Below are 23,449 nucleotides of genomic sequence, written 5' to 3'. Positions count from 1 at the left end.
CGCCTCGATGGCGGGGCGGGAGCGGGACGCTGCCTCCGCTCTAGCCGGAGTCCTCCGGGCGCTCTATGGTCCCGCCCGCGCCCTTGCGGAGCGGTCCTCCCGCGCCCCGCCGTGGCGCCCAGAGCGGCTCCTCTCTATGGCGGAAGTGGGGGCGGGTTCCGGCGGCGGCGGCAGCGGCGGCGGCGGGGGGGAGGCTCCGCGCGAGGTTCGTGTTGCGCAGGCGGGAAAAGTGGCGGCGGTGCGGGGGGGCCGGGCCGCACCGGGGCGGGGGGAGCGGGGCCGGGGGGGGGTCGGGCCCCGGGGGGGGCAGGCCCGGGGCGGGGGGGGCCGGGGAGGCGCCTGGGCCCCGGGGGGGAGCCGAGGGCGGGCGGGATCTGGGGGCTGGGAGCAGCGCGGGGGGGGGATTCAGGGTACGGGGGGGCACCGGGGAGGGGAAGGGCCGGGCTGGAGGGGCCGAGGGCGGCGGGGGGGGGGCACCGGGGGCGGGGGGAAGGTGCCGGGGCCCTGCTGGGGAGGGGGGCAGAGGGGCCGGGGGGGTCGGGGCCGCCCCCGCCAGGGGCTGCGGTGCCGCCCCGGGGGGCGAGGAGAGCGCGGCGGGGGCGGGAGCGGGTCTGGGGGGACAGGGTTTGGTTTTGGGGGTGGCGGCGTGGCCGTGGGGCCAGCAGCCATCTTCCCCCGGGGAGCCCCGCCAGCTCCGCTCACCCTCCGCTCCCCGCAGCTGCGCTGTCCCCGTCCCCACCTGCGCTGGCCCGGGGCATGCCGGCCCCGGGGGGGAACTGAAGGACTCGCTGCGCTTGGCCTCCTTCCCCTCCCGAACCCCAGGTGCCGCCATGGCCGACACGCTGGAGTTCAACGAGATCTACCAGGAGGTGAAGGGATCCATGGTGAGCGAGGGGGGGCCGCGGGCCCCGGGAGACCCGCTTGGGCCCCGGCGGGTGGCACGTCGCGCCGAGCCCTGCGCTCCCAGCCGAAATGCCGCGGGGCGCTTCCCCCCATCGGCGTCTCTTCCGCCGCCTCGTCCTGGCAGAGGGTGTTTTGCTGATCTCGCCGGGAAGCGGGGAGCGGAGGCGCCTTGTTTCCGGGGCTGAAGTGTTTCGGAGCATTGACGGGGGCTTTTAGTGCCAGCCTGTTGCGGAGCGAGCGAGGCTGCGGTTGGGAACGCTTCCAGGAGGAGGGAGAAGGGATGCCAGCTCTGCGCGTCCACTGTAGCTGCTGCAAGGGGGCTGTGTGTCGGCTGTCAGCCGGTTCTGGCGCTGGCGAGCGGGCGGGGGGGGTGCGGTGGTGTTGAGTGGTTCTGGGTCAGCCTTAACCCTCTGGCCTTTGGGACACCGTCCCCAGAAACCCAGCAGAGCTCCAGCGCTGTAATGGCACCAAGGGCACTGGCCACTGTCTTGTGGCTGCTTGAAGCCCTAATTTGGGTGGTGAGGAGCATGCGAGCACTCAAGCTGGTGGGCGGTTGGGGAAGTCACCTTGTTTCGCTTGGAGGGGTTGTGCAGCCGCCTGTTGCACCCGAAGGGCGGCGGTTCCCTGCTGGGGAGCCTGTTGGTGTCGTTGGGCTGTGCCCTGCCCTGCCGCCCCCGCCTCACGCCTGCCTCTCCCGCCAGAACGATGGGCGGCTGCGGCTGAGCCGCCAGGGCGTGATCTTCAAGAACAGCAAGACAGGGAAGGTGGACAACATCCAGGCCTCCGAGCTGGCCGAGGGCGTGTGGCGGCGCGTGGCGCTCGGTCACGGCCTCAAGCTGCTCACCAAGAATGGCCACGTCTACAAATACGATGGTTTCCGGGAATCGGTGAGTCCCCCAGCCCCTCCCTGCCTGGCCCGTCCTCGGCCCTGGCTGGCGTCTCCTCTCGTGCTGGCTTGTGCTTCTCCGGTGTCGAGCTGTGCTCACCATGAGTCTCACAGCTCTGATGCCCCCCAGAACAGCTCTGACCCCATTTTTCTTGCCGCTTCCCTTGTGCTGGGGGGGCTGCGTTGCAGTTACAGGCTCTGGGCGTCCCCCGCCTGTACGTGGCGGTTTCTGACGGCCGTTCCCTCCTTCTCTGCCCAGGAGTTTGATAAGCTCTCAGATTTCTTCAAGGCCCACTACCGCCTGGAGCTGGCGGAGAAGGACCTGTGTGTGAAGGGCTGGAACTGGGGGACGGTGAGGTTCGGAGGTGAGAGGTGGTGACACTGTTACTGGGGAGAGGGGCCCTCCATGGCGGGTGCGGCCCGAGGCAGCGGGGCTGGTCCAGTAGCTGGGGCGGTTTCCCGCCAGCACGGCTGTTCCTGCAGCGCCCAGCCGGTCCCCTGGGCAGCAGCCCGGTTTCTAGTGGTGCCCTCGGGCACAGCGAGGTGACGGTCACCCCGGGAAAGCAGGAAATACCTGCGGGCCCCAAGCCCGGGGGAAGGTTTTGCAGGCAGGGAATGGTCAGTGTAAAAGTCAGGTCGGCGTGGGAGCTGCGAGCATCCGGCAGGGCCTGCCGGTTCCTGCCGGAGCCGGGGAGCTGGTGGGCGCCCTCCCTGGTCCTGGGAACAGACCGTTTGCTCCTGTTCGTTTCTGACCAGTGTCGTCTCCGGGGCTGTAGCCGGAAGGAGAAGGCCTGGAGCTTTGGGAGGGAGCATGGGGATGCGGGGGGGGAGAGGAGGGGCATTGCTGGATTTTGGGAGAAGACCGAGGCTGCTGCTGGAGGTGGGATCTAGGAGGATGCCGTGGGTCTGCCCCGCAGGGTGGGCCTTGGGTTCTTGTCCCTGCCTCGTGGCGCGGTAGCTCTGGTCCTGCCGTGACGGGCTGCATCTCCCCTCCCGCCCCGCAGGGCAGCTGCTCTCCTTCGACATCGGGGAGCAGCCAGTGTTCGAGATCCCCCTCAGCAACGTCTCCCAGTGCACGACAGGCAAGAACGAGGTGACGCTGGAGTTCCACCAGAACGATGACGCCGAGGTCTCGCTCATGGAGGTTCGCTTCTACGTGCCCCCCACCCAGGAGGACGGCGTGGACCCCGTGGAGGTGAGCGGGGGGCCAGGGGGCCAGCGGGTCGGGCGGGGGGCTAGCTGGGTACCCTCACCTGCCGGAACTCCCTTCCCCTGCAGGCCTTCGCTCAGAACGTCCTCTCCAAGGCGGACGTGATCCAGGCCACCGGAGATGCCATCTGCATCTTCCGGGAGCTGCAGTGCCTGACGCCTCGCGGGCGCTACGACATCCGTATCTACCCCACCTTCCTGCACCTCCACGGCAAGACCTTCGACTACAAGATCCCCTACACGACTGTGCTGCGCCTCTTCCTGCTGCCGCACAAGGACCAGCGGCAGATGTTCTTTGTGGTGAGGAGGGGACGAGGGCTCTTCCCTCCCCCAGGGAAGGGTGGCAAGCGATGGGTTCGGGGGATTTCAGGTCCTCGCCTCCTCTTCTCTTTTCAGATCAGCCTGGACCCCCCGATAAAGCAGGGCCAGACCCGCTACCACTTCCTTATCCTGCTCTTCTCCAAGGATGAGGATATCTCCCTGACCCTCAACATGAACGAGTGAGTTCCTCGCCTGCCAGGCCACTTCCTCGGCCCCCTCCCTGGGTCTGGGGGCTGCGGGGAGCTGGGAGGGCGGTAAGGAACCTCCTGGGCTCTCGTTCTCACCGCTGCCCTCTCTTTTGGCCACACAGGGAAGAGGTGGAGAAACGCTTCGAGGGGCGGCTCACCAAGAACATGTCGGGCTCCCTCTACGAGATGGTCAGCCGGGTCATGAAGGCGCTGGTGAATCGCAAGATCACTGTGCCCGGCAACTTCCAGGGGTGAGGCGCGCTGCTGCCGGCCGAGGGGGGGTGGATGGCGGAACCTGGGATCTTCCTGCCGCAGGAAAGGGCGCGGAGGTTGGGGAGATGCAAAGCGAGCCTCGTCCTCCCCAGGGCAGGAGAGCTGCTGGTTCGGTAGTCTGAGGCCAGCTGTTTGAGATCCCTCCCTGACCGGCAGCAGGACCGGCCCCTCTCTTTCTCTCTCTTTCTTGTGGTCAGGGAGAAGGGGCTTTGTGGGATTTGTGCCTCATGCTGGGGGAGCAGCTGACGGGCTCGTCTGGGCTGCGGGGGCCCCCTGTCTCGCCGTGGGGACGGGCACGGGGAGGGCATTTGCTCCCTGCAGGTGTAAGACGGCCGGGTTTGCTCTCGCAGACACTCTGGAGCGCAGTGCATCACCTGCTCCTACAAGGCCAGCTCGGGGCTTCTCTACCCGCTGGAGCGTGGCTTTATCTACGTGCACAAGCCGCCCGTGCACATCCGCTTCGACGAGATCTCCTTCGTCAACTTCGCCCGCGGGACCACCACCACCCGCTCCTTCGACTTCGAGATCGAGACCAAGCAGGGCACGCAGTACACCTTCAGCAGCATAGAGAGGTGGGCACGGGGCGCGCTCTCGCTGCGCCCGCCGGGCTGCTCTCTGCGCCGCTGGCACCCCGAGTGCCACCCGTCCCTGACCGCCCCGCCTGTCCTGCAGGGAGGAGTACGGGAAGCTCTTTGACTTTGTCAATGCCAAGAAGCTGAACATCAAGAACCGAGGCCTCAAGGAGGTACCTGCTGAGCAGGGCTGGTTCCCCGCGCCCCGCTGGAACCGCTGCCCCGCCGGCTGGGGTGGGGAGAGGGCTGGGGGCCGTCGTCTCTCCAAAATTCTGCTGCTTTCCCCCTTTTTTTTTTTTTTCACCTCTCTTTTCTTTCCTTGCCCTTGTAGAGGAAAAAGGTCCGTGCGATATCCCTTCCTCTTTCTCCTCTTCCTCCTCCTGGTGCAGGTTTCCTCTGCATGGCCGTGGTGGTCCCTGACTAAACCCAGTAACCCCGGCATGATTTGCGACAGGGCCCCCCTAACCCCGATAACTTTTTTGCCCCTCTGTCTGGAGCCCTGATGGGGAGAAGGAGGGGACGCGGCAGCTGTCCCGTCCTCCCCGCCCCGTGCATGCGTCCGGGGCCTGCCCGGGGGCCGTGCCCGCCCAGGAGCACGCCAGGAGTTGCGGTTTCCAGAGGGGGTGTGCGTGCGGGCCGGGGGAGCGCAGGGAGCGGCGCTCACGCTGTCTCTCCCACAGGGCATGAAGCAGAGCTACGACGAGTACGCTGACTCCGATGAGGACCAGCACGACGCCTACTTGGAGAGGATGAAGGAGGAGGGCAAGATCCGGGAGGAGAACGCCAACGACAGCAGCGACGGCTCTGGGGAGGAGACTGGTGAGGGCTGAGGCTGGCGGGCCTGAGGGACTGCTGGGGGGCCGCCTTCGGTGCCCAGGCTTCTTCCCCGCCTCTGGTGAAGTCCTGTCCGTCCTCACCTTGCTCTGAGCTGACCCCTGCGCTCTCTCCTTCCAGACGAGTCCTTCAACCCTGGTGAAGAGGATGACGACGTGGCCGAAGAGTGAGTGGAGGCCAGGCAGGGGTCTGGCTAGGGGGGCTCTTGGAAGGTGCTGTTTGAGGGCGTGGTGTGGGGGCAGCGGCGGCCTGGGGCTGTGTGAACGCTGGGGAACGCTCCAGGCACAGCGGTATCAGTTGATAAATCCCTGGACTTAAAAACCTCGAGAAGCGGGTGCAGTTCTGGGCACTCTCTGTTATAATGACATTATGCAACTTGAGAGGGTGAGAGCAGGGTGGCCGGGAGATCGGATGGCTCCCGGCTGGGGCCTCGGCCGTCTCCGCACCAGCGCCAAGGGCCGTTGTTTGTTCCGGTGAGCGCCGGGCTCAGCCCCGCAGGAGGAGGTCGATGCTGGTGGAGTTGAGCCGTGCAAGCCTAAAATTTACAGGAAGTGAGAAGATGATGAGCCCTGTTCGTGGAAGGAAAATCCCCTGAGAGCTGTTAAGCACGAACACAACAGCTTCAGCTCAGGAAGTCTCCGAATTATGGGTTGCTGGAGGCTGAGAGAGTTCGGGGGCAGGCCTTGCTGGCAGCTTGTCGCGGCTCCCTCTCCTCCACCTCATGCTTCATCTTTTTGGGGTGGGGGTCTGGAGCTGTCGCTGAAGCCGAGTACCTCCATGCAGGTTTGACAGCAACGCCTCGGCCAGCTCCTCCAGCGGTGACGGCGACAGCGACCGGGACGAGAAGAAGCCAGCCAAGAAGGCCAAGATTGTCAAAGACCGCAAGCCCCGCAAGAAGCAGGTGGAGGTGAGAGGCTGTGGAGAGCCGGAGCTGCTGTTGGGAGCAGCACCGGGGAGACGCAGGTCGCAGCCCTTCAGCTCAGCTGCTTCACCTCGGCCTTCTGCCGTGGTCTGGTCTGGTGTCACCGCCTCGCCGCGCTTCACCCTGGCCGAGTTGCTTGTCTAAGCCCCACATCGCTGCCTCCTGCAGAGGAGCCTGGGCTGCGTCTCCTCCAAGGGTGCCCTGCCGGGCACCTAGCCAGTCCTTTCTGTTGTTGGGGGACGTGGCTCCGACGGCCTGCCCTTTGGGCTCCGACGGCCTGCCCTTTGGGCTTCTGGGGCTGTGACCTGACAGCCCGTCTGCCCTGGGGGGGTAGCTGAAGTGCTGGTGGGGTGGAGGAGGCAAGCTGAGACCTGGCCCCTCCTCTGGGGACAAGCCCGGGTCCCGAGGTCTTTAGTGCCTGGTGCCGTTCGAGGCTTTCACGCTTGTTCTCTCCCCTCCCTGCCTCCCAGAGCAAGAAGGGGAAGGACCCCAACGCTCCCAAGCGGCCAATGTCGGCTTACATGCTCTGGCTGAACGCCAACCGTGAGAAGATCAAGTCCGACCATCCCGGCATCAGCATCACGGACTTGTCCAAGAAGGCTGGGGAGCTGTGGAAAGCCATGTCCAAGGAGAAGAAGGAGGTGAGGGAAGGGGGGTCGGGGTCGCTCTGCCAGTGGGGAGCGCTGGGGCCGGTCTGGGAGGGGGAGGCTGGAGAGGAGGAGGCTGGCGCTCGGTCTCGGGAAGCTGGAGGGCAGGAAGGGAGCGCGGCAGCGGCGAGGTGACGCCTGTGGGCCGGTGAGCTGCTGGGTGAGCGTAGGCTTGATCCGAGGCGGCGAGGGACGCGGTGGGAGCGCTGGCGTGGCGTGGGACGGGACGGGGTTGGGCTCTGGCGGCGCAGATGGCGGTGGAGGAGGAGGGGGAGTGCTAACCTCGTGCTGTCGCTGCAGGAATGGGATCGCAAGGCAGAAGACGCCAGGAGGGACTACGAGAAGGCCATGAAGGAGTACAGCACGGGCAGCAAGTCGGAGAGCGCCAAGACGTGAGTGCGCTGAGCAGAGGGGGCTGGCGGGAGGGGTGGCAGGGCTTCACCCCTCCGAAATCGGGCGGTTCCCCAGCCACCGCGGTGCCTGGGCCTCTCCAGGGCTGGGGGGTGTGAAGGGCGTCCTCGGTGCCAGAGTCGGGGCCGGCAGCAGGGTAACGCTTCCCCTCTCCCTTCGCCCTCCCAACACACGCGCAGGGAGAGGTCTAAAAAGAAGAAGAAGAAGCAAGAGAAGCAGATGAAGGGGAAAGCGGAGAAGAAAGGTGCCGCCTCCAAGTCTTTGTCCTCCACCAAGTCCCCTGCCAAGAATATGAGCGAGAGCTTCAAGAGCAAGGAATTTGTCTCCAGCGACGAGAGCTCCTCCGGAGAGAACAAGAAGGAGGTAGGGCTCCTGCTGGGTGGCCAGGGCTTCTGCTGGCCCAGCTTGCCCCGGCAGCGCTCCCTTGCCTCTCATCCCCTCCCTGCAGGGGCTGGGACCCTCTGGTAGCCCTTGTCCGGGGTCCGCTGGTCACGTCCTTCTGGGTGGGGGTGGCCTGTCTGTGCGCTACACATGTCCCCAAGTCACCACTGTCACCCTGTCCCCGCTGTGGGGCACAGGAGAGGCGGGGGAACGGGAGCTGCTGCCCTGACCTCATCATCCCCGCTGACCTCATCCCCCACTGCCCTGACCTCATCATCCCCGCTGACCTCATCCCCCACTGCCCTGACCTCGTCCCCTGCCCGCAGGACTCGGAGGAGGAGGGAGTCGCCAGCCTGCCCCCCAGCTCGGAGGAGTCCGCGTCCGGCTCGGATTAGCCCCGTCCCCAGCTGGCTCCAGGCTGGTTCCCAGATCGGTGAGGCCGGGGCGGGCCGGCCCCGCGGCAGGGACCCGGGTCTCGGGCTCCGGCCGGCTCCCAGCCCGCCTTGCTGCGCCGCCCAGGGCGGGGAGGCGCGGGACGGGGTGGGAGGCCCCCGGGCCCCTGCCCGAGCCCTCAGTGCCTGGCTGGGGGAGCGAGACCCCGGGGAGGAGGGAGGCCCCGAGGGGCCTCGGTCCCGCCTCAGCCCTGTTTCGCATCAATTTATTTTTTTTAAATACTCGGGTTTGTTTCCGTCTCTTTTCTTTCCTTGGTTTTTTTTTTTTTTTTGTATTTTGGGTCCGTTCACATGGCAACTCGCATTGAATAAAAAAACCCCACCGAGGGCGTGAGTGTGGGTGCAGAGGCGGGGGAGCGGGGCCGGCTCCCCCCTTCCTTCCTTCCCCGGCGGCGGGGCCCCGGGGCCGCGGGCGCTCTCCTCCCCGTGGCCGAGCTCGCCCCCGGCCCCTCCATTAGCGGCCCCCGGCCCCTCCTCGGCCTCCCCGGTGCCGCCGAGGAGCCGTCAGCCGCCTCACGGAGGCCCCGCGGTCCGTCCTGGTGCCGTCGGGGTTTTCTCCGCCGAGCCGCGGCGGCGGGGGAGCCGATCCCATCGGCGCCGCTTCCCCGCCGCCGGCCACGCTGTGCTGTGCGCTGCAGCGGGGTGTTGTGGGCGGCTGTGCGCTGCCCAGGGTGTTGGGCACCGGCCGTGTGTTGCAGCTGGGCATCAGGCGGGAGGACCCGGGGTGTCACAGGGAGCTGTGTGCTGCGGCGGGGTGTTGTGGGGAGGGCCTGGGTGTTGCCAGCCGGCTGTGTGCTGCAGTGGGGTGTTGTGGGGAGGGCCCGGGGTGTTGCCCGCCGGCTGTGTGCTGCGGTGGGGTGTTGTGGGGAGGGCCTGGGTGTTGCCAGCCGGCTGTGCGCTGCGGCGGGGTGTTGTGGGGAGGGCCTGGGTGTTGCCAGCCGGCTGTGCGCTGCGGCGGGGTGTTGTGGGGAGGGCCTGGGTGTTGCCAGCCGGCTGTGCGCTGCGGCGGGGTGTTGTGGGGAGGGCCTGGGTGTTGCCAGCCGGCTGTGCGCTGCGGCGGGGTGTTGTGGGGAGGGCCTGGGTGTTGCCAGCCGGCTGTGCGCTGCGGCGGGGTGTTGTGGGGAGGGCCTGGGTGTTGCCAGCCGGCTGTGCGCTGCGGCGGGGTGTTGTGGGGAGGGCCTGGGTGTTGCCAGCCGGCTGTGCGCTGCGGCGGGGTGTTGTGGGGAGGGCCTGGGTGTTGCCAGCCGGCTGTGCGCTGCGGCGGGGTGTTGTGGGGAGGGCCTGGGTGTTGCCAGCCGGCTGTGCGCTGCGGTGGGGTGTTGTGCCCGGTCTGGCGCAGGGACAGGGGGTGTCCATGGGGCAGCTGCACCGGAGGGTACCCCCCACCCCGGCGGCGGTGCACCACCAGCACCGCAACCGCAGGGCAGCCCCTCTAGCACCCTCTTTATGGTAAACCCACCCGCGGGCGGGGCGGGGCGCGGCGCCTCTCTAGCCCCTCCTCTCGCTGCTCCGCCCGGCCACGCGGCGCCGGGGCCGCTCTGGCCCGCTGCTCTCGCTGGTCGGCGGGCGGGGGGCGTGGCCAGCGGTGCGTGGGGCGGGCGCCCTCATGAATATGCAGCAGCAGCGGTGGCGGCGGCGGCGGGTGAGCGGGGGTCGCTACCGGGAACCGGGATTCCCCCCCTCCCCCGGGCCTCGTTGTGCCCGCCGGGGCCGAAGCCGCGGGAAACCCGCGGCTTCGGCCCCGGCGGGCACAACGGGCCCGGTACCTTCCCCCCTTCCCCAAAATCGAGCGGGGGGCTCCGTTGCCACGGCGACGGGGCTAGGCCCCGCTGGTTGAGGCCTACCCACCTACTCGAGCGGGGGCTTCGTTGCCGGGGCAACGGGAGCAGGCCCCGCCGGTGGAGGACTCGGGGGGGCCCGGGACGGAGCCGCATCCCGGGGCGGGGAGCGGGGCCTCGTCACCGTCCCGGGGCTGCCAAGGGGTTGGGAAAGGGGCCCGATGGCTTCCAGATGTGGGCTGGGGCGGCCGTGACGCCGGTTCCCCCGTGGAGGACGGGGGGGCTCCGAGGGGGGGGTGGGCCCCGGCGGGAGCGAGGCGGGGAGGGGAGGGCAGGGCCGGGCCCGGAGGAGGCACCGAGCGGGTTTTTCCTGTCCCCGCAGCCCCGGTGAGTCACGGGAGCGGCGGCGGCAGCGTGAGACCCGCGGGGACGGCGGATCCCCCCCGGCCCGGCCCGGCCCGGCCATGAGGCTGCCGTGGGGAAGGTGAGCGGGGCGGGGGCCGGCGTGCGGGGAGAGGGCTGATGTGGCTACTGGGGCAAACTGGGCAAACTGGGGCCCGGCCTGCGCTTTGGGGGGGTTGGCGCGGGTCGATGGGGTGACATCTGTGTGTTGGGGTGCTGGGACAGGCTAACGAGGACGGCGCACAGGCGATTACCGGTGCCGGTACAGGTAAATAAATGAGGAACCACACGGTGTTTGGGGGGTTCCCAGCGTGCGGGAGCCGGTCTGGGTGAAGGAGGATGGGGTACAGGCAGTTACCGACGTGCACAGGGGGGTACAGGCAGCGGGGGGGGCTGACGCAGTGTTTCGGGTTACTGCGCCGTGCCCGGTTGGCGCGGGCTCCCCGGGGCTGGTGTACAAAGGGTGGTACCGGCGCAGAGAGGGTTGGCGGTGCGATAGGGGTTTGGCACACCATCCGGCTGCCGGCGCAGGTGGATGCGAGGGTTTGGTGCGGGGCTGGGAGGCCGGGACCACGGCGCGGCTGGAGGAGCCGCTGGGCCCCACCGGCCTCGGAGCCCGGGCGAAGGGGCGCTCCCCGAAACGCTTCTCCCTCCTTCCTCTCTCCCCAGGGGCTGACCCCGCACCGCCTCCGCCAAGCTCCGGCCCCGGTTTCGCCATGGCCTCCCAGCCGCAGCCCCTGCGCCCCGCCTTGCCCTGCGCCTCCGCCACGGGCGCCGGCGGGGCTGGGCTGGCGGCCGGCAGCCCCGAGAAAGGTCTGTCCCCACGGTGGCGGGAGAAATGGGGGCCGGGGGGTTTGCTGGCCTGGTCTGTGCTGGGAGAGGCCCCCTGGGGAAGCCAGGCTGGTGCCCGGGGCCTGCTCTCGGCCCAGTGTGCCCTGCTGGCCTTCCCCGGGGTGCCCGGCGGGGCCGCGGTGCTCCTCCAACATGGCGTTTCTCCTCTCCTTCCTTCTCTTGTAGGCAATGCTCGCCCCAAGCCACCTGTCCGGCCCAAACCCCGGGTGCTGCCCAAGCCGGCTGTGCCCGCCAAGCCCTCCCTGCCGCACCCCCCACCAGGGCCGGGGCCGGGGCCGCGGCACCCTCGCCCGGAGCTGCCCTCCGCCGAGAAGATGAACCGGCTGGCGGGGCCCCAGCCCTACGGCGGGGGCAGCTCGGGGGGGCCCCTCAGGCGCCCCTCCTTCACCCTCAAGTCACCCGAGACCCCCAACGGGAAGGGGCTCCCGTCCCCTCCGGTCGCAGCTACCGAGGACTCGGGTTTGACCCCTGGCGAGGGGGTGCCCCCCGCCCCGCCGACGCCCCCTCGCAAAGGCCCCACTGCCTTCAAGGTGACGCCGGTGCCGGTGGCGTCCAAACCGGAGCGATTTCCCGGCACCACCGTGGAGGAGATCCTGGCCAAAATGGACAGCAGGGAGGGCCCGGGGAGCCCAGACCGGGCCCGGCTCTCGCCCTTTTGCCCCGATCCCTCCTCTCGCTTCGGCTCCAAGACCTTCACCGCCTTCCGGAGGCGCCCCAGCGGGGAGGTGGATGGAGCCCCCCCCGGCGAAGCCCGCCAGACCCCCCAGCCCGCAGTGGGCGAGCCGGGGACGGGGGATGACGGACGCCCGATTGCCGAGACGAGGTGAGGGGCTGGGGGCCGGCCCGGGGGGCGAGAGGCTGCGGGGACAGGAATAACGGAGCTGAGGTCTGGTCACCGGCACGAGGCCGGGGTTCCTCCTAAGCCGGCAGCGCCTTGAGCGGCCTCCGTGGGAAGGCCGGGGCAGCCGCGCAGCGCCGGGCGGTTTGTTCAGACCGCAGGAACGGGCCGTCCCGGTTGAGGAGCTGCCTCTGCGCCTGTGGCCCCCGGGGGCTGGGAAGCGAGCCAGCTGGCCGTCCCGCTGCCCGGACAGGGGCCGCCCCGAGGCTGGGAATAGCGGGGAGGGGGTCGCTCCCTGGGGAAATGCTCCCTTTTTCCCACCCTTGCTATTTTTTTTCCTGCCGGGCCATGCCAAGGCGGAGGGAGCCGGCAGATCTGCGGCACTCCTGGCTGCAGGATGTCCTGGGTGAGAGCCAGCACTTGGCCACGCTCCCGAAAGCCGGGCACCTCCGGGAGAGCGAGACGGGGGCTATTTTAAACCCGAGTGTGAGAAACTCGCTCTCTAAAGGACCGAAAACTTTCTGGAAAGGGGATTGCGGCCGGTTGCCTCCCTCCTTTCTGCAGTCAAAGCCTCGCTGAGTTGACTGCCGGTTTTGGGTACGGCTCGCAGTGATTGGGAGGCCTCTTGCGGTTCACCCGACCCCATCCTCTTGCGGCCAGGGCGGGTGGTTTGGGGCCGGGAGGTGCCTGGGCGGGCGGTGGGAGAGGAGGGCAGAGGCGCACGGGAGGAATTTACCCTCCTTCCCCATTTCTCTCTGCCAGCGGCTCCCCCCCAGCCGGCCCGAGCTGTGCCGGCGACCCCCGCGGATGCTGGAGGCCGCCTTCCTCCCCTGACGTGAGTTCTCGCCTCGCCCTCCCGCGCCGCGGCGGCTCCGCTCCTGGGCTCTCTCCTTCGGGGCTCTCCTGTCTCCTCCGGGGCTCCCTCTCTGCGGGGTGCGTGTCTCTCCTTTCTCTTTGGGGCGCCGACCGCCCCTTCCTCCGGGGAAGCCGGGTGCCCCCCGCGCTGGGCGCCCGGGCGCGGGGCCAGGTTATTTTGGAGGGGGTGGCGTGTGCCAGCGCCGCTGCCGAGGCGTGGGCAGGGAGCAGCCGTGAGTCACCAGCCGGGGTTTGGTGACCCGGCAGGTATGTGGCAGGGCAGGCCCTCTCAGGCTCCCTGCCAGCCCTGCTCTCCCCTTGTGCTCGGGGCGGTGACCGGGACACCAGGCCCTGGTGACGCCGGGGTGGCAGCCCGGGCAGCGGCCCCGCTGAGGGGCACTAACCCCGGTGGCGCGGGCAGGGGCTGGGGGTCCGGGCCGGGGGTGGTTTTGCTTCCTTCTGCTTCAGTTCTTCCTCTCCGTCTGTCTCCGCGCTCGAGGGGGGCAGCAGCGGGGGGCTGAGGGCGCTGCCGGGCCCTGCCCGACGGGGCTCAGAGCGGGGCCGGGGGCCGCTGGGAGCCGCCCGGGCTGAGTCACGCAGGAAGGAGCCTGGCGCTGGCAGGAAGCGCGGGCACCTCCTGCCTCGGGGCTGGGGAGGGGAGGGGGTGCCGGCGGCTGTGATTTGGGGGTGGGTGACGTCTGGGAGGTTCCTCTCGAGTGACATGACACCCCCCCGCCTCTTTCCACAGCTCTCCTCTCTCCAGCTGGGTGCCCCCGGACCCCCTGGCTCCCCCAGGCCCCCAGCCTGCCCGGCCCCAGCCCCGGGAGCTCCTTGCCAGCCTGCCGAGCCCTCTGCCTCGGCCCCCGGCTCTCCCGATGGCCCCCCAGAGCTCCCGGCCCCCGGCTCCCCCACGCTGGCCCCCGGCTCCCCCGCTCGGCCTCCAGCCGAGGTCTCGGCTGCCTCCATCCAGGCCCCAGGTGCTCCCTCCGCCGCAGCCGAACCCCAGCTCGGCGTCTCCCGCTCCCCTGGCTCCCCCCACACTCCCGGAGAGGGATCCCCCGATACTGCCAGCCCCCCCGGCACCCCCAAACTGCCCCCCAGAGTCACCTGCCCCCCTGGCTCTCCTGAGGCTGCCGCTGAGTACCCGGGCCCCCCCAGCCCACCCCCTGAGCCCCCCGCTACAGCCTCTCGTCCCCCAGGGTCCCCGGAGGGACCTGATGACTCCCCAGTGTCCCCACAGTCCCCTGAGGGTCCTGATTTCAGCCCGCCTCGCCCTTCCCGGGACTCGGGGCTCCGGCGCTCTTCGGAAGGGGTGTTGCAGCCCCCGACGGCGGGGCAGGGCATGGGGGAGCTGGGGGGCTCACTGAGCGCCCTGCCCCGTCCCGGGGACGTGCTCTCGGAGCCGTCCATGGGCAGCGAGTCTGGCTGGAGCCTTTCCCAGTCCTTCGAGTGGACGTTCCCCTCGCGGGGGGCGCGGTGGCTAGCGTCCCCGCCCCGGTCCCCAATCCGGGAGACGGCCGACTCGGGGCTCTCCGAAGAGGGCGAGTCGGATGGGGAGGATCCGGCCCCCTGCCCCCCGCGCTCCAGGGGGGACAGCAGATCCGAAGGGCCCAGCAGATCCGAAGGGCCCAGCCCTGTGGTGGCCAGCAGCCAGGGACCAGAGGGGGCTCCGTGTCCAGGGGGTCCCGTGGCCCAGCGAGAGGCCGAGGGCTCAGCAGAGGAGGAGGAGGAGGAAGGGGAGGCAGAGCAGGAGGCCACCGTGTCCTGCTCCCCTCTCTGCGTGACGGAGCCTGGCCGGGACCCAGCTGAGCCCGAGCCCCCTGCCCAGCCCGGTCTCCTCATCGAGGCCGCCCCACCGGATCCGACTCCACCGGATCCGGCCACCGCAGCCGACTCGGCCTGGGCGCCGGCGGGCGACTTGCCCGTAAGCCTGCAGGGCCCCGGCGGGCCGGGCCGGGCTGAAGGATCCTTGAGGGGCCCTGATCCCCACGCCGACCCGGGCTGGCTGACGGAGCTGCTGGCATCGCCCAGGGCCCACGCCGCAAGGCACGGCTCTCCGGACGCGGAGGGGCCGGAGGTAAGGGTGCGCGGGGAGCCGGGCAGCTGCGCGGTGGCAAGGGTTAACGCTGGGCCGCGGTGTCGGTGTGGCGCTGGGCTCCTCTCCGGCAGGGCCGGGCCTTGCTGGGCGTACGTAGGGCGGTGGGACGGGTTGGGTGGAGGCTGAGCGGGAGCGTGCCGTGCCGCCAGGGAGAGCCGGGGTGCGGCCGCCGCCGCGTGCGGGCGCAGGGTGCGCTGGGGAGCCATGGCCGGCGAGTCGGGGACCGTGGCCATCCTCCAGCGGCTGCTGGCCAACCTGGAGCTGCGGGACGAGCTGGGGAGGGCTCGGCGGGCGCCGGGCTGGGAAGGGCCGTGGGCGGGCGCGGCGGCTGTGAGTACCCCGGGGCAGCCGGCAGCTCCTGGCCTGGCAACGGGGGCCCTGCGGGGTGGGGAGGGCAGGCGGCAGGGGACAGGGACCCTGCTTGTGCTGTGCCCCCCAGCCGTCCCAGGATGTTTCCCCCTGCTTTTCCTCTCTGCTGCGTGAGCCGGGACTGTGACCCCCTCTAACCCCCTCTTCCCCCAGGACCTGCTCGGCTGGTCACGGAAGGACCTGTGCAGTGAATTCGGCATCGGCAGACCTCACCAGGCCGGCACCTTCGACTGGACCCGTGAGGCTGTGGCCAGGGAGAGAGACTGGCCTGGTGAGATGGAGCAGGACCGGGAATTCGGGACTAAATCAAGCTGGGAGAGGACCCGCAGCGCCAGGGATGGGGACCGGCAGGACGGGCCCTTCGGCACCGCCAGGAGGGACTGGGGCAGCGATTACAAAGGGACGGAGCTGATGGGGGAAACGCGACTGGGCTGCAGCGACTGGTCCAAATCCCATGGTGCAGGGGAGAGCTGCCTGCAGGATCCAGACTTCGGTGCTGGCAAACCCAAGTGGGGCACAGGCTACGGCTTGGACAGCGTGGGCAGCAGGGAGGAGATCGGCTCTGGGAAGGCTGACTGGAGCAGCAGCTACGGCGTGGGACGTGGCCAGCAGCAGGACGAGGAGCCCAGCTCCAGGCAGCCCAGCTGGGCTGGCAGGTACGGCTCCGAGGTCCCGGAGAGGCAGGAGGGGGAGATCACACCTGCGTGGGCTGCCGAGTACGGCACCAGGGATGCGGAGATGAAGGACAAGGAGCTCTCCCCAGACTGGGCCAGTAAATACAGCAGCAGGGATGCTGAGACCAAGGACAAGGATTTTACGCTGGGCTGGGCTGGCAGATCCAGCACTGGGGACACTGGGAGCCCAGACAAGGAGTTCAGCCCCAGCAGGCCAGCCTGGGACAGCAAATACAGCAGCAGGGACATGGAGAGCCAGGACCGGGAGTTCAGCCCCAGCAGACCAGCTTGGACTGGCGAGTACAGCACCCGAGACATGGAGAGCCAGGACCGGGAGTTCAGCCCCAGCAGGCCGGCCTGGGATAGCGAGTACCGCAGCAGGGACATGGAGAGCCAGGACCGGGAGTTCAGCCCCAGCAGAGCAGCCTGGGATGAGCCCAGCACCATGGACCTGGAGGCCCGGGACAGGGAGCTCAAAGCCAGCAGGCCGGCCTGGGCCAGCGAGTACAGCAGCAGAGAGATGGAGACCCAGGACAGCGGGTTCAGACCCAGCAGACCAGCCTGGGATGACGAATACAGCAGCCGGGACATGGAGACCCGGGACAGCGGGTTCACACCCAGCAGACCAGCCTGGGACGACGGGAGGGACGTGGAGACCCAGGACAGGGAGTTCAGCCCCAGCAGACCAAGCTGGGCCAGCGAGTACAGCTCTACGAACACTGAAAGGGAAGACAGAGAGTTTAGTCCTGGCCGGCTGAGCTGGGCTGGTGAGCGCAGCATCGGCCAAACCGAGCTGGTCGACGCTTTTGGTGTCAGGAAAGACGACGTGCCTGGCTCCCGTGCCCCCGATCCCCCGGCCCAGGAGCCCGGCTGGGGCAGCACCGAACGGCAGGAGCGCAGTGCTACCGACAGCAGGGACTGGGCTGAAGAGCTCGGAGGAGCCGAGCGCCACAACCAATTTGGCATCATTGGGACAGAGCGGGTGCCAGATCCCTCTAGCGCCGGAGCGTCGTCAGATGGCTCGATGTCCTGGGCTGGCGGAATGAGGTCGGGGGGCCTGCAGGAGCCCCTGGGAGACTGGCACAGGGACCTCTCCTTCGGCAGCTCGGACGCCGCCAGCTGCGTGGGCACTGGTGATGCCGGCGGGGTTGGACTGAGCCAGACGGCCTGGGATCAGGGCCTGGGCAGCCCGCCTGCCCCGGGCAGCTCTGCCCAGCCCCGCGAGGCCGGGGTGGAAGAGCCAGGCTGGAGCCGGGACCTCGACGCAGCCGGCTGGGGCGTGGAGCTGCACGACGCTGAGGCCAAGCGCCGGGAGTGGGCTAGCGCATTCGGCGCCCGCTGCGCGGCCCGGAGTCGGGACGTCGGCGCCGAGGAGCAGAGCCTGGGAGATGACGCCAGCTCGGCGGACGGGTAAGGAGGGCGCTGGTGGTGGCAGCGTGGCTCCAGGGAGGGATCCATCCCCCTCGGGTGCCTGCGCCGTCCTGCGGTGGGGACTTCTGACACCATGGGCCTCGTGCTGGCGTCCTACCGTGCCTCACTCATAGCTGGGGGACCTGCTCCGGCCCTGGGCTGCCAGAGCTCCTCTTCCCCAGCCTCCACATTTCCCCCGTAGCCTCTGGCCCTGCAACTGGAGCGGGAACTTTTCGAGGGACTGGGTTTCAACTTGTCCCGGCAGGATCTGCTGTCTTGAGCTGATCCAGGAGGGGATGATGCCTTCGGGGCTTCTTCTGCCGGTCTCCCTCTGACGTGGGGAGCCGAGTGCCAAGTTTGGGGGGTGCTGGTGTTCCCTTGGCCCCCCAGAAAAGCAGCAGAATTAGTGCCCTTACTGCTTCGCCAGGATGTGGGAACCCTGATTTTAGCCAACTGACGGAGCTGGGGATTCCCAAAATGATAAATTCCCTCAAGCTGCCTGAAACCAGGGATCCTCGGAGGAGGGATGAGAGAGCCCCAGGGGCCTCGGGAAGGCCCCCGCCTGGCCGACCTGTGCCGGGCAGCGGGGAGCCCCCAGCCCCTGCCCCGGGGCTCTGCAGTTTCCTGCTGCCAGCACTTTCCCGTACCCCGGGTGGCCCCGATCCTCCTCCTCCTCCTGCCCCTTGGGGCCCCTCGGTCACCTGGTGTCCCCCTGGCCACCTCCTGGGGGCTGGTGGCCATACTGGGGCTCTGACCCCTTTCTCTGCCCCAAGAGGAGAGTTGGCCTGAGTCCCCTACAAGTCTGGCAGCCTCCTTGCCCTCCCCAGACCCCAAATTCTGCCCCAGCCTTTGGGAAGGGGCTTTGGGGGAACTTCCCAGCGGTGCCACCCCTTTGGTGTGGCATCCTGGGAGAGGGGGGAGAGTCCTGGACACCTGGGTGCTGTCCTGACTTCACGGGAGCAGCGTTTGGCCCTCCCCGTGCCTCAGTTTCCCCTGGAGGCTGACAGAGGCAAGGTTCGGGGCAGGGGGAGGGCTTGTGTTAGCTGGAGCTGGAGGAACTCTGGGGTCTCATCTTGTCTCCCCGAGCAGAAGCACCCATCTCTCGGACCCCAGCCTGCCGATGGGCGATGCTCCGGCTGACCCCCCGGCTGCGGAGTGCCCCCAGAGCGAGCCGCCCAGCCCCACCGAGGAGGAGAGGGACCTCCCCGAGCCGGCCGCTGCCCCGCGGAGCCCCAGGGCCTCCCCTCTGCTGCCGGAGGCGGCCGGCAGGACCCTGCCAGACACGGAGAGCGAAGAAGCCCCCTCAGACCACCCGGATGGGAAGAGACCACCAAGCTGGGAGGAGAAGAGGCTCTTCCTGGGCACCCCTCGGCCCGAGGGACCCACGGACCACGCTGCGGAGGAATTCACCTTCCTGGAGGTGAGCGGGGGGGGCAGCTTCCAGCCCCCTCGTACGGCCCCGGGGGTGTCCGGCCGTCACAGAGACGCTTCTCTGGGGGCCCTGTTCCTGTCCCCCTCTGGGGCTGGGGGCTTCGCTTCTGGCCCTCGCCTCCCCCGAGGGGCAGGCTGTGGATTTGTGGCCCTCTGTGCTGTTGTGGGGGTCTGTGGGCACGCTGGGTGGGTGGGGTGGGGGTCCCGGGGCTCCCCGGTGCTGGGCACTGACCTGTCCCCGTGGCTCTGCAGGACACGGAGGTCCTGGACAGCAGCGTGTACCGCAGCAAGGCCAACCTGGGCCGCAAGCGCAGGCACCGGGCGCCGGCCCTCCGCCCCGGGGCCGCCTCGGAAGGGGAGAGCTGGATGTTCCGGGACTCCACAGGTGAGAGCCCGTGGGACGGTGACAACCGGAGAGGGACCGCAGGGCTGTCTGTCCGCGGCAGAGGTGTCTCATGGCGACGCTGTCCCCGTGTCCTACCCGCAGAGCCCTGCCCAGCCCGCCCAGCAGCGTCCTCTGACGAGGAGGTGGCAGAAGAACCCAAGAGCCGGCGGGTGCGAGCGTCCCCGTCGAGCAAGGGGGTCAAGGTGCCGCTCTTCCCCGGCCTCAACACGTCCGCCCTCAAGGTGGGGCCCGCCGGGACCCCGGGCCAGTGGGGCGATGCCTCCCGGCCAGCTGGAAGGGAGGGCTTAGCAAGGGAGGGGAAACTGAGGCAGGTTGGGACCGGGGGCTGGCCACCGGCCGGCAGCGCGGGGAGGGATGGGGAGGGGGCAGAGCACCGTGCGCCAGCCTGACTTCCCTCCTCTGCCCCCAGGCCAAGCTGAGGGGCCGAAACCGCTCGGCCGAGGAGGGGGCGCTGCCGGGGGACAGCAAGGGAACCCCCCCCAAGGACCCCCACGTGCAGCGCTCCAAGTCCTGCAAGATCCCGGGCTTGAGCGGGAAGCCCCTGGCGCTGCCCCCCAAGCCGGAGAAGTCCTCAGGGTGAGTGCCGGGGGCGCGGGACCCTCGTGGGCGAGGGCTGTGCCTCGGGGGTGGGAGAGGGGGGCCTGGGGGGCACGCGTGCAGGTTTGGGGACAGCCGAGGCCGACGCTGCGGGTGCGGGGAGGCGCTGGGGGGCTGTGACCCGGCTCGGTGCCCCATCCAGGGCTTGAAGCGGTCCTGAGGGTGGGTTTTTCCGGAGGCGTGAGGATGTCGGGGGTGCTTTAAAGGGATGTTGAGGGGTGCTGGGGCTCTCCGGGCTGGTCCCTCTGGCGTTCGCAGGCAGCAGGAGGCCGGGCTGGGCCCTTGCCCGGCTGGAGCTGGGCGCGGGGGGAGGCTTTGCTGGGCCCAGCTTTCCCAGGGCCCGTTGCCTGGAGAGCAGGGCTGCTCCACCCTAAACACTGCTTGGGACCGAGCCCTTAAAGCCCCAGCCGGCGCGGCAGCTCCCTGCCTGCCCTCCCTGCCTGCCCCTGCCCGCCGAATCCCCCGGGAGTGGAGATCGGCCGGGGGTCCCTCTTGGCGGGTGCCCCAGGGGGTCGGTCGGGGTGCCGGGGCTGGTTTTGGGGGTGTTTCTGGGACGCGTGCTGACCGACGCTGTGCCAACGCCTCCCAGGTCCGACGCTTTCCCCCCCCACTGGCTGCAAGCGCTGAAGCTGAAAAAGAAGAAACCTTGAGCGGGTGAGTGCGGGAGCTGGGGGGAGGCGGGGGACGGACCCCGGGCCCCCCCAGCGCCCGGGGCAGGGCGTAGCTGGGGCCTCCCCCTCCCCGTGGGGACTGCGTGTCCCAGGGGGCTGGAGGGGACATCAGGCAGAGGTGGCCGGGCGTGGGCCCCGCGGCAGCGGGCAGGGTGGCCGCGGTGGGAGCGTGTCCCTGTGTCCCCGGGCCAGGAGGGGCAACACCCTCCTGCCTGCCCCGGCTGTGGGACCCCCAGCCTGGGTCCCCCCCGGCCTGGGTCCCCCCTGGGCTGGGGCTCCCCGCGGGGTCCTCACCCCTCTCCCTGCCATGTCTCTTCCAGGCTCGCTCTCCTCCAGCGCGTCCCCGAGGCTGACGGCCGCTGTCCCCAGGACCAGGCTTGCCCCCTCCCGCGGCGGGGGACACACACACACCTATGCACTTTGTACGATGCTCGCAGGGCCCCCGTCCCCCCGACCCCCGCGTTCCCCTTCCCCTCGGTGCCCGCTCCCTGGGGCTGGGGTGGGCGGCGAGCCCCTCCCGCCCCCTCGCCCCTGCTCTCGCGTCGCCCTCCGGACAACGAGCACCAGGTCGGGCCGGTGGGGCCGCTCCGACGGGACAATAAAACGTGGTTGGTTGGCTCGGGGGTCCCCGCTCTTCTCTCAGCCCCGGCCCTGGACCTCCCCTGGCCGGGGGTGGCCCTGGGGACGCCGGGGCGGGGACTGCCACCAGGAGGAGCTCTCTGCCCGCACGCTGCCTGCACCTCTGCCCGCACGCTGCCTGCAGCTCTGCCTGCAGCTGGGGCCGGGGGCCCCTGCCTCGGCCTGCTGGGGCGCAGGGCACCCCGGGTGCTGCCGGGCTGGGGGGCAGAAACGTCCCCCACGCCCGCACCCCGGCAGCCTGCGGGCGCCGGCAGAGGGGCAGCGTGCGCAGCCGGGCACCCACGTGCCCAGCGTGGGCGTGCTGCCACGCGCAGCGATGGTGGAACCCCTCGTGCGGCCCACGCGGGCGCCCACCCGCCCCGCTGGTGCCGCGCCTGCGCTCCCACCCACGGCGCCGGGCCCCGGGCCTGCCCGCAGCCCCCCGCACCCGGCGTCCCCCTGCAGACGCAGCCCCTCGCACGCGGCTGAGCGCGGGCCTGTGCGCACGCCTCTGCCCACCCGCGCAAACCGGCCCCGCACACCCACCCCGGACCAAGCGGAGCCGTCCTGCCTGCTCCCTGCCTGCTCCCTGCCTGCTCCCTGCCCGCCCACTTACTGGGGTGGCGGGTGCTGGGTGCCAGGGTCACCCTGAGGATGAGCGGGGGCCACCCTGGCCCCAAACCTTCCGTCGCGCTGCGCAGCCCGACCTCGGCCTCCTGCCGAAGCGAAGCCGGTGAAGGGAGCAGAGCCGCGGAGCCCGGCGCGGCGGCGGCGGCTGCGGTGCGACCGCGAGGGCTGTGGAGGAAGGGGGATCCCCGTCCCTGCGGCCGGGCTGGGGCTCAGGCCTCCAAAGCAGAAGCGCTGCCGGCGGGCGCCGCGCCTCCCTCCCACCTCGGCGTTCGGCCGGGCCGGTGAGCCGAGCTGCCGCCGCGGCCGCGCTTCGGGCCCCTCCCCTCCGCGGCCTGGCTGTGCCCCCGGCATGGGGACCCCAAGGCTGTGTTTTCCCGGCAGAGCCTAACGGAAAGAGGGAGATCCAGAGGGAGCGGGGCAGCCGAGGAGCTGTTGCTTCCCTGCGAGGATGTGAGTAAGCCCAGCTGGCTGCAGAGGAAGCCGCCGAATCCCACCTCGCGGCAAAGCCGCACGCTGCCCTTCCTGGCAAGGGGTGCCCGGGCAGCGCCGGGAGCTCGGCCCCGCGTCCCGACCCCGGCGGGGGCTCCCGGCCCGCCAGCGCCCGGGCGGCTGCGCGGGGAGCAGGGGACACGGCGGGGACGGCCACCGCTCCCGGGAGACGGCCGCTGTCCCCGTCCCCGGTGGGGCAACCCCGCCACGCGCCGCGGGGTGGGCTTTGTGCCGAGCCCGGCACGTGTCGCACGGATCCTCGCCAAGGAACCCGGCGGACGCTTGACGGGCTCAGCTGTTCCCTGGCAAAGCGTCGCGCCAGGAGCTGCTCGGAGGCTCCTGCTGGGCCCCGGCCCTTGGCTTCACCCGGGAGCTCCAGCGCAGTCTCAGCCTCGTCCCTCCGAGCGCGTCCCATGGGCGCTGCTCCCTCCGGGCCGCCCCGCGCCGCGCCGGCAGGGACGGCCGTGGGCTTGGCCCTGCGCCGCCACCCCGATGGAGCCGCTGGGCCCTGGGATTTGTTCCCCGGGGATGAGGAGCGAAGGTCCCCGGAGCCTCGTGCTGCCGCCCGGGCTGGGGCCGCGGGTGCCCCAGGGCAGCCCCTCGCCCCGCCGGGGGCCACGGCTCCTTGCAGAGCCCCCCGCTGCCGGGGCCGGCATCCCGAGCCCCCCGTAACCCCCTCCCCGCACCCCCGGCCGCATTCCCGCTGCCCGAGCCCCCCGTAACCCCCTCCCCGCACCCCCGGCCGCATTCCCGCTGCCCCGAGCCCCCCGTAACCCCCTCCCCGCACCCCCGGCCGCATTCCCGCTGCCCCGAGCCCCCCGTAACCCCCTCCCCGCACCCCCGGCCGCATTCCCGCTGCCCCGAGCTCCCCGCACCCCCGGCCGCATTCCCGCTGCCCGAGCCCCCCGTAACCCCCTCCCCGCACCCCCGGCCGCATTCCCGCTGCCCGAGCCCCCCGTAACCCCCTCCCCGCACCCCCGGCCGCATTCCCGCTGCCTAATGGCGTCACAGATAACGGTGTTCCTTGTCAGCCCCGCCGCCCCCACCGATAGCACCCCGCTGCCGCTGCCTAATGGCGTTACAGATAACGCTGTTCGTTATCAGCCCCGCCACCCCCACCGGCGATAACACCCCGCTGCCGCTCCCCGCGGCTTCGGGGCCCTTCGCCCAGCCCTGGCCACCGGCCCGCCACCCGTGGCTACGGCAAGCCCAGCCGCGGGGGCCTGCAGCCGGCTGGCGCTCGTGGGCTACCCCGGGGCCGGGACCCGGGGTGGCAGCGGGGGCTCTGCAGCAGCGGAGCTGCCCCCGCGGCCGGGCGGCACGGGGGTGACC

The 23,449-nt window shown here is 70.4% G+C and overlaps 2 protein-coding genes across 4 annotated transcripts; both read left to right on the top strand.

The window, feature by feature from the left end:
• The first annotated feature begins 101 nt into the window (after positions 1–101).
• Positions 102–8,239, top strand: SSRP1 (structure specific recognition protein 1). 3 transcript variants are annotated; one of them, XM_082318175.1, is made up of 17 exons: positions 102–205; positions 719–884; positions 1,605–1,790; positions 2,049–2,154; positions 2,794–2,984; positions 3,068–3,298; positions 3,395–3,498; positions 3,630–3,758; positions 4,131–4,352; positions 4,453–4,525; positions 5,033–5,171; positions 5,307–5,352; positions 5,970–6,093; positions 6,579–6,749; positions 7,056–7,147; positions 7,346–7,529; positions 7,874–8,239. In XM_082318175.1, the coding sequence occupies exons 2-17, from the start codon at positions 831–833 to the stop codon at positions 7,940–7,942; spliced, it is 2,121 nt and encodes a 706-aa protein (XP_082174301.1). In that variant the 5' UTR covers positions 102–205; positions 719–830; the 3' UTR covers positions 7,943–8,239. The 3 variants fall into 3 exon arrangements, with proteins under 3 accessions (XP_082174301.1, XP_082174302.1, XP_082174303.1); XM_082318176.1 differs by lacking the exon at positions 102–205 and adding an exon at positions 218–238; XM_082318177.1 differs by lacking the exons at positions 102–205; positions 719–884 and having other exon boundaries at positions 1,613–1,790; positions 1,979–2,154.
• Positions 8,240–10,032: 1,793 nt separating this feature from the next.
• On the top strand, positions 10,033–20,983 carry TNKS1BP1 (tankyrase 1 binding protein 1). The gene is made up of 12 exons (XM_082318169.1): positions 10,033–10,261; positions 10,849–10,992; positions 11,197–11,854; positions 12,632–12,704; positions 13,473–14,801; positions 15,345–17,275; positions 18,365–18,695; positions 18,959–19,091; positions 19,194–19,333; positions 19,522–19,688; positions 20,299–20,363; positions 20,701–20,983. The coding sequence occupies exons 2-11, from the start codon at positions 10,896–10,898 to the stop codon at positions 20,357–20,359; spliced, it is 4,920 nt and encodes a 1,639-aa protein (XP_082174295.1). The 5' UTR covers positions 10,033–10,261; positions 10,849–10,895; the 3' UTR covers positions 20,360–20,363; positions 20,701–20,983.
• Positions 20,984–23,449: the final 2,466 nt, after the last annotated feature.

This window comes from Platalea leucorodia, assembly GCF_965183815.1.
Source record: "Platalea leucorodia genome assembly, chromosome: 7".
Classification (NCBI taxonomy): Eukaryota; Metazoa; Chordata; class Aves; order Pelecaniformes; family Threskiornithidae; genus Platalea; species Platalea leucorodia.
The sequence above is the reverse complement of the archived record's forward strand: the minus strand, read 5'-3'. Positions and strand labels throughout refer to the sequence as shown.